Source organism: Galeopterus variegatus, unplaced genomic scaffold (assembly GCF_000696425.1).
Source record: "Galeopterus variegatus unplaced genomic scaffold, G_variegatus-3.0.2 Scaffold356, whole genome shotgun sequence".
Lineage (NCBI taxonomy): Eukaryota > Metazoa > Chordata > Mammalia > Dermoptera > Cynocephalidae > Galeopterus > Galeopterus variegatus.
The window spans coordinates 597,163-605,879 of NW_007726467.1; the positions used below are offsets into that span (position 1 = coordinate 597,163).

The following is an 8,717-nucleotide window of genomic DNA, read 5'->3' on the forward strand; positions in this document are numbered from 1 at the left end:
AAAAAAAAAAAAAAAAAAAAAAAAAAAAAAAAAAAAAAAATCTAAAAGCTTCCCATACCAGCCAACTGCCAAAAAAAAAAAAAATCTAAAATACCTCAGGAAAACCCTGGTTCTGGGTTGTAGGACTGAGCTGCTAGCTTTGAGGACATAGTGGCAAATTTAGTCAAGTTACTTAACGTTTGTCTGCCTGGGGCCAAAAGGACAAGCAATGGACTCTTGCGGAATCAGTATCCGCGGGCCCAAGGGAAGCACTGGGCCGCCAGCTCCCAAGGTATTAAAAATTCCTGCATTAACTCTCCTGTACGAAAACATCCTCTCCCACCTCACTCTACCAAACAGAGCACCTGCCTCTGGCTGGGCGGGACCAGGCCCGGGGCATCACTCTGATACAGATTTTACTCCTCTCTGGGAGAGCCCTGCTCAGAGCAGGCAAGCACAAGGCCACGATAACCATTAAGGGGCTCAGCAACTGTTTTCTTCATCCAAAATCATTTAAAATGTTAAAAGTATTCTAATTAGCTCTTTAAGCAGCATATTCCATAGAAGCTCATATATTCCATATAAGCTCTGCCATGAGTTGCTAAGCTAGGACTCTGACCAAGCTGGGACAAACAGCCAGAGGAGGAACCCACACCCACTCCCGCCTCCCCTCTAGCTCCCTCACTCCCTCATCACCCCCATGCAGTGTTGCAGCAAGAGTATGTTGCTTCTTTTGTTAAAGTACTTGGTGGTTAGCTTTCCAAGGCAGGAACCTCGCTAGCTTATAATTACAAACAATGTGCTATGATTGGTTCTCTCCCAGGGTCTCCAACAAGAGAAGCTAAACTCTTGTGGCCTTAACGATACAAGGACATTAAGAGACAAGGGGGCCATCACACAGAGGTTGGTCAGAGGGAGGGATGGAGGGAGTGAGATTTCCAGAATGGGACAGGAGCGTGGATGCCAGAACAGAGTGGAAGAAGAGCGTTCAAGGGCCAGCTCGTGGTTCACTTGGGAGAATGTGGTGCTGACAACACCAAGTCCATGGTTAAGATCCCCTTACCAGTCATCTTTAAAAAAAAAAAAAAAAAAGAAGAAGTTCAGAGGGAGAGAGAATGAAAATTGGGTTCATTCATTCATCAGGGCCAAATGTGTGGTGCAATGCTGCGATGCCGGTGCCACCCACGTTCTAGATGGACAGCCAGACAAGTAAAGGGCTGACCAAGAGGCCACAGGGTCAGTGAGGAGAGAAAGTCGTGCCTTGGGCACCAAGGAGCAGCTCTCTCAGCCTTGCAGGAGGGTCAGGAGCTTCCCAGAGGAGGGAGGAGGCTGGGCCAAGGCCTGAGGCAGTGAGAGGTGTGGAGGAGAGCGGAGCCTGGGAGAAGTGTTTATTTGCAGGGCTGGGGGAGGGCTGTGACCTAGCAGTATGGGGCAGGAAATCTCCCAGACAAAAGTGAAGAGGGCTGGGGGATGGGCGGGTGGCTCAGCACCCCCCAGGGTTGGGAAAGAAGCCATTTCCTCCATGCTGGGTCACTTCAGGCCGACCTTACTCTGGCCTCAGTTTCCCCACTGCACTTGAGAGGGAAAAAGGCAAAGACTTTGAGCTCTAAGGATGAAAGGCTCAGCCACAGCCCAGACCACCACTCCCTGTAAAACAGGGCGGGTGACGCCGGCCGCTCTTTTTGGCTGGTGAGTAGCCCGATCATCTTTGAAGATGAAACATGCTTGGGCCTAACGCGGAGTCAGTTGGCTGAGGTGGGACAGGGGCCCAGTAACCTGCCCCACCTGCCCCTCCCAGTCAGAACAGTACCCAGCTCGGGGGACAGGACACACCCATTTCACTCTTTTCTGCACCTGGGCACCCCCCAGCCCCTGCCTCCTGTCCGGCCTTTCCTGGGGCAGTGCCTCTCCCTCCTCTGTCCCTGGCTGCCTTGCTCTCAGAAGCAGAGGGCAAGGAGAGCCCGCAGGTCTCGGGCTGCAGTAAAGGCGCTCTGAGAGCTGCCCTTTCCACTGCCCTGGACCAGCACACTCTAAAATTTGGGGCACTCTGCTGAGACCCACTGGCCCCTCCATATGTTTCCAAGCCAAACAGGCCATTTCCGATATGGCAGCCAGGCAGGGGGTGCTTTCTAAGACTCCTTTACATGTGTGAGAACAGTCCTCAAAATAAAGGATACCCTCAGCCCGCTCATTCTTCCCCTTCCCTGGCTGTTGAATGGCCATCTTCTGCTACCAGACATGCTCTGAATGGGGCAGATGGAAGCCTCTGGCCTGGCAGCAGCACACCTCTGCCAGGTAATTCTGGGGGTCAGGCCTCCAAGGAACCTGGAGACCACACTCTCCACCTGCTGGACCAGATACAAGCCTCTTCTCTCTCACCACTCCCCTCTTCTTCCTTCCCCCTGCCCAGGCCCCCTTGTGTCTGCTCAGACAGACCACCCCCAGGGGTTGACCCCACCTCCTTTCTAGAGCCCCCATAACCAGCTCCAGTTTCCTGGGAAATGCTTGGCAGAGGAGAAGAGGCTTGCAGGTAGCTCACACCCTCCTGGGAGGAGCAACCTCCTAAATGCACTAATATTAGACACAACTGAAAGATAACCTTCCCTACATGCTCCAGAAGAGCAGCATGTACCTGCGGATATCGTATCTTCTTAATGGTTCATTAGTGTTCATTAAGTAATTAATTCACTTATCTGATTTGCAAAGTGATGCCCAAAGGTTGGACTTTTGGATCATCAACATTCAACTCTGAGTAAGCTTTTGGAATTACCATCTTCCTAAATTAGTAAGATCCCTATCTCCATTCTTCATCCCCAAGTCCCCAGGGATGGGAGAGCTCACTGAGATCTATCCCCCTGATTGCCATGGAGCTTGGTCTGGGACTCCCAATTTCAAGTCCCCAACCCCCCACAGTCCTACTCTAACATTCACCCTGGGGACCACAGGCCTCACTGCTCCAAACCCCACAACTCCCAGGCCCTGGGGTATCTCATTGCCCTGACTTCTGCCAAAGCTTGGCTTTCAGGAAAGCTGGGAAGTGTCTGGGAAGTCAATTAGAAAGAACTGGGAGCAGGCCAAGGACTCAGCCTTAGTGACAACCATAGTGAAAAAGAACAGGGCGGCTGGGCCCAGCTCTGCTTTACAGGAGAATAGGATACCTCTCACATCCAGACATTCCCTGCAGTTCTCGTTAATGTACTCCAATGCCCCCTACTCCCCACACCAGCATTTCAGCTCCTGAATTCCCTCTAAGACCAACCGAAGACCAACCGAGAACCCCACAGCTAATGAAGCCATGCCAGGCTATAGAGGGTCCAGTGGACACACAGGGCCAGGCGGACATGCTCCTGCACACCTGCGCACAGTGTCCCCCGTGCCTGTGTGAGTGGCATGGGCAACGGCACTAACTGCAGGCTTTGGAGAGATGATGAGCATGTCCTCTCAGCACAGGGAGGCAGCATGCTGGTCTCTGTCCTGGCATGGTGGACTGGTAGCCATAAAGACCCGCAGGCTGTGCAATGTGGACAGCCCTGCCTTCCCCTGCTACTTGTGGTGGTGGCACCTTGGCAGAGGCGGGCAGGTGCTGGGTGCTCACCTTGTGGTCTAGCTCGGCACTGGCCTTTGGCTGTTGCTCCTGGCAGGGTGGCAAGGGCTCAGAGCCCAGGTACTGCCTGAGGGATGATGGCTTCATAAGGCTCAGGAGCTGGCTGAGTGAAGACAGCTGGGAAGGAGAAGGGAGGCCGTCAATCAGGGAGGGCAGCAGCCGAGAGCTCGGGCTTGGGGTGCTCCAGGGACTCTTGGCAGCACCACACTCACCCAGTGAGCTAACCGGCCATCCCTATATGGGATCCGAACCCGTGGCCTTGGTGTCGTCAGCACCACACTCTCCCGAGTGAGCCACGGGCCGGCCCTCCAGGGACTCTTGGCAGCACCACACTCACCCAGTGAGCTAACCGGCCATCCCTATATGGGATCCGAACCCGTGGCCTTGGTGTCGTCAGCACCACACTCTCCCGAGTGAGCCACGGGCCGGCCCTCCAGGGACTCTTGGCAGCACCACACTCACCCAGTGAGCTAACCGGCCATCCCTATATGGGATCCGAACCCGTGGCCTTGGTGTCGTCAGCACCACACTCTCCCGAGTGAGCCACGGGCCGGCCCTCCAGGGACTCTTGGCCTGGACACCTTGGCTGGTGGCAGTAGGTCAGAGCACAGGATTCCAAGACCTGGGTCCATCTCTGACTTATGAGCTGTGTGGCTTCTTGGAGCTTGAGTGTTCTCATCTGTAACATGGACCACACACCTTCCCAGGAGAGGAGGGACACACACACACAGTGTCTGGCATACCGTGAGCCCTTCCTTAAAGAAGTGACTAGGAAGGTGTCTTAAGGCGTAAGGTTTAATCCACTTGCCCGGAGAACCAAGAGCAGGAGAGAGGTCTCTCCTCTGCATGAGCGAGGCCCCGCCCACCCCAGCTGCCTCTCCTCACCTGCCAGCCCACTCTCCCCACCTGCCAGCCCACTCTCCCCACCTGCCAGCCCACTCTCCCGAGTCCCTTCTTTTCATTTACTTCGTCACTGGGGATTTTCAACATATGTGAAGAGGAGCGACCTGGTACTGAGCCCCCACCTATCCCTCACCCGGAGCAATGACCACAGTCACCATCACTCCGCCTTGCCCATTCCCTCATCCCTGCTCTGCTCTTTACCTTCCAGAGAATAAGAATAAGGAGTTTTTCCCCAATTTAATCACAATACCATTTTCTTGCCCAACGAAATTACCAAGAATTCTTTATCATCATCCAACACCTGTGTTCAGTTTTCTTGGGATTGTCCCACGAATATCCTTTTACAGTTGGTCTGTTCAAATGGGGATTCCCCACAGGTCCACACACTGTATTTGGTTATGTCACAATCTACTAACCACCCCATTTTAGTTTCTGAAGAAACTGCCCACCACCTCTGAACAAGAAGGCTCTGAATACCTCTGGAAGGAACAGGACCTGCAAAAATCCAGGTATCTGCAGCTAGCCCCTTTTGGGTTCAGCCCATGCACCTGATTTAGGCAGCCTCGGCAGAGCTCCAGCAAGGACAGCCCAGCTGCCCGGGAACTAACTCAAGGATGGGGCAGAGGCAGGAAGGCTCTGAGGCCATGTGCAACCCTGGGGGTGGGGATGGATGCAGGAGCACAGCCAGGGCAGTTCACAGAGGCACCATCGCCTTAATTGCACAGGTGCAAGGTGGCCATGGTAAAGGGCCTGAGTACCCCACCAGCCTAGCTCCTTGCTTGAGCCCAGCCTGCTGGCACACCTGGCTTCCTCCCGTGACTCACCCGCCAACACCTGCTCAGTACTTCAGCCGGCCGCAGGCTTAGCCCACAAGAGCAGCTGGGCTGGGGGCTAGGAGTCAGGCCCAGGGCCTCAGCTCCTGGAAGGGAGCCAGAGCTTCTTGGCCTAGCGTGTGATCCCTTTAGAAGGCAAGAGAAGGCAAGGAGAAAGAGGGAGGAAGTTCTGGGCGAAGAGAGGCACCATCTGGGGCTTCCCTGAAACCAAAGCTGTGCCTCCTTGCTTCCCAAGTCTGGGGATAGCTTCCAAAAGAGCCTTGCCTGCTCTGGGTTCACAGCTGTGCAAGCACAGGGGCCAGGCTCTGCAGCCCACGCCCCCAGAGTGGCCCTCAGGCAGGCCGGCTGGTTTCGTCCCTCTGGGACCCTCCCTGAAGGCCTGGGCAGGGCTGGGCAGGGGAGCACAGGACAGCCCAGCCGTTTGCTTGCTGGCTGTGTTTTTCCTCTCGCTCCACAAAAACAGCTTCACTGCGCTCAGCGTAGCAAGCTGCCACCTCTGTGATCTGCCTGCTGTTGTATCTTCTGATTGCTAATTTTCTTTTGTTTCCAGCTCTGGATGCTGCAGCCAACAGACAAACCCCTCTCTGGGATAAGGGTTATTTGGATTTCATGGGTTCCCGTGGGGCCAGGGCCAGACCAGCAGCATCCCCCCAGCCCCTGCCCAAGAGCAGGCTCTGCAAATGCTCAGCCCACTAGGGCAGACACCTGGGGCAAGAAGCAGTGATTACCTGTGCTCAAATCCTGGCAGCTGCCCCTGTCCACCCAGGTAGGAAGTCATGACCTTAAGTATCTGCAAGGCCCCAGATGGCCCCAGTGATCTTCCTTTGCTCCTTGGAGCCTGTGCCCTGACTGGGCCTTCTGATCAGACACCGGAAATCTGCCCTTCTTCCTTCCAGGCTTGGCTCCAATCCACCTTCTCAGTGAGGCCCACCCAGAGCAGTTATCGCCTTCTAACAGCTGATGTAGTTTACTTGCTGATTGTGCTTTTATTTATTACCTGTTTATCCTCCCTCATCAGAACGTGAGCTTCGGAGGGCAGTTTTGTTCTTTACAGTGTCCCCAGAGCCCAGCACACGGCATTTAATAAGTATTTGTTAAATGAATAGTAGGTCAGGTCTACAGTTAACCTTTCCCTAGTAAATTTAAACTTTTATCCCCCTTGGTTTCGGCCACTTGAAATCATGTTTTCCAAACCCCAAACTGGAGGACATGGTTTGACAAAAAGAAGTTTGCTGTGTGGCCTGGGATAAGAAACAAACTCCCGATTTCCCCCCCAAAGCTGCTCCACCTGTGTCTTGCCTAGCTCGGTAAAGGGCGTCTCCATCCTGCCCGTTGCATAGATCTTTGAGAGCTCCTCATCTCTCATACCCGCGTCCCACTGGCTGCATTTGGGAAATGCACCTAGAATCTGATCACCTCTCACCACCTATGCTGCTATCTCCCCAGACCAAACCGCCATCATCTCATCAGGATTACTGCAATCGCCTCCTTCTTCCCTGCCCCCAACAGTCTATCCTCAACACAGCAGCCAGAGTAATTTTTAAAAATTCAACAAATCAGATTTTGTTTTTCCTCTGCTCAAAACATTCCAGTGGCTCTCCACCTAGGCGTCAAAGTCAAAACCCTTACCATGGCCTTGAGGCTCTGGCTGACTGAGCCTCCACTTACCTGTATGACCTCAACTCCTACTACTCCACTCTCAGCCCTCTGCTCCATCCACACTAGCCTGTTTTTCCTCCAACCGGAGAGGCTCTTGCCTACCCCAAGGCCTTTGCACTTGCTATTCCCTGACTGGGATGCTATTCCCCAAGAAACCTGACTCCTTTAGGTCTGTGCTCAAATGTCCCTTTCTCTGTTCACCCTTATAAAATAGCATCCCCTCAACACTCCCTCTCCCCTTTATCTGGCTTTATTTTTCTCCATAGCACTTATCACCACTTGGTATTTCAAATATTTACTTCTTTTTTTTTTTTTTTTTTAAAGATGACCGGTAAGGGGATCTTAACCCTTGACTTGGTGCTGTCAGCACCACGCTCACCCAGTGAGCAAACCGGCCATCCCTATATGGGATCCGAACCCATGGCCTTGGTGTTTTCAGCACCGCACTCTCCCGAGTGAGCCACGGGCCGGCCCCCAAATATTTACTTCTTTCCTGGTGCCTGTGTCTGCCTCTCCCTGGATGGTGAGTTTCATGAGGAAGACACTGAGTTCTGTTCTGCTGTATCTGCAGTGCCCAGAGCAGTATCTGGAGCACTCTGGTGCCTGAGGATATTCCCAGGATTTGCAGGAACAACAGGAAACACAGTTTGACCCTGGGAATCTCCTGGAAAATGCAAGCCTCGGGATTGTTGCATCCTGACCTTCCACAAAACTCCTGTCCCTCCAGTTCAGTTCCCCAGCATCTGCTCCTGCTCCTGGGGCCTCAGACTGCAGCTTGAGGGAGACGCAGAGCCAAGCAATTCAGGCATTGGCAACTCTTCCTCATGGGCGATACCTGCTGAGTGGTGCCCTGTGAATCGTTCTGCTCAGATCTAAGCGCAGGTGCTCTGCTCTAACGAGTCCACTCTCAACCCTTGCACCCCCTTCACAGTGAATCAATCAATAAGATGTATCGAGCACTTGGGCATCGATGAGGGAGAGGAAGAGATGGTCCCAATCTTCCTCTCTGAGACCCAGGGGTCAGTAGGGCATTTTCAGTGTGAAGCAGCAGGTGTGGTCTAGGCTGCCAAGGCCAAGAAAGGGGCTGGAGAGGCTAAGGTGGCATCCTGGAGCCGTCAAGGGCAGGACTCTGATCCCAGCTCCACTGCTTCCCTGCTGTGTGACCCTGACAAGTTTCCCCACTTTGGTTTCCCCATCTGTAAAATATGGATGATAGTAACAGTCCTTACGGCCCAAGGCTGCTATGAGGAGCAAGCACTGAGAACGACACCTGGGACCCAGGGAGTGCTACACACAAGGCAGCTACCACTACTTTGGGTGGGGTGTGACGGGTGGAGAGGTGGAAGGGGCCAGTGTACAGCCAAAGCTGCACCATGCAGAGGGCCAGGCTGGCCCGCAAACAGGGCTGCATTGGGCAGGCCATGTTGGAGAGGTGTTGGGAAAGGGGGCATGTGGCTTGACATGGGCAGCTGGCCATGGGGATGGGGACAAGATGGCCCTTTGAAAGTGTATTTCAAGGGCCGGCCCGGTGGCGCACTGCTACAGTGCACCGCTTGGGAGCGCGGCGACACTCCCGCCGAGGGTTCAGATCCCACATACAGACCGGTTCCCGCTCACTGGCTGAGCGAGGGGCGGGCGAAGCACCGAGGGTTGCGATCCCGTTGCCAGTCCCGGTCCGGTACGGGCGCGACACTGAGGGTTGCGATCCGTTGCCGGTCACGAAAAAATACAAAAAGGGA

General features: G+C 54.0%; 1 protein-coding gene across 2 annotated transcripts in view; it reads right to left on the reverse strand.

The window, feature by feature from the left end:
* Positions 1-8,717, reverse strand: part of FAM178B (family with sequence similarity 178, member B) — a 118,019-nt gene that overhangs the window by 13,111 nt on the left and 96,191 nt on the right. For both annotated transcript variants that reach the window (XM_008567922.1, XM_008567921.1), the window contains one exon: positions 3,575-3,700. In XM_008567922.1, the coding sequence (XP_008566144.1) occupies positions 3,575-3,700 (126 nt within the window). The remainder of the gene's footprint in view (positions 1-3,574; positions 3,701-8,717) is intronic.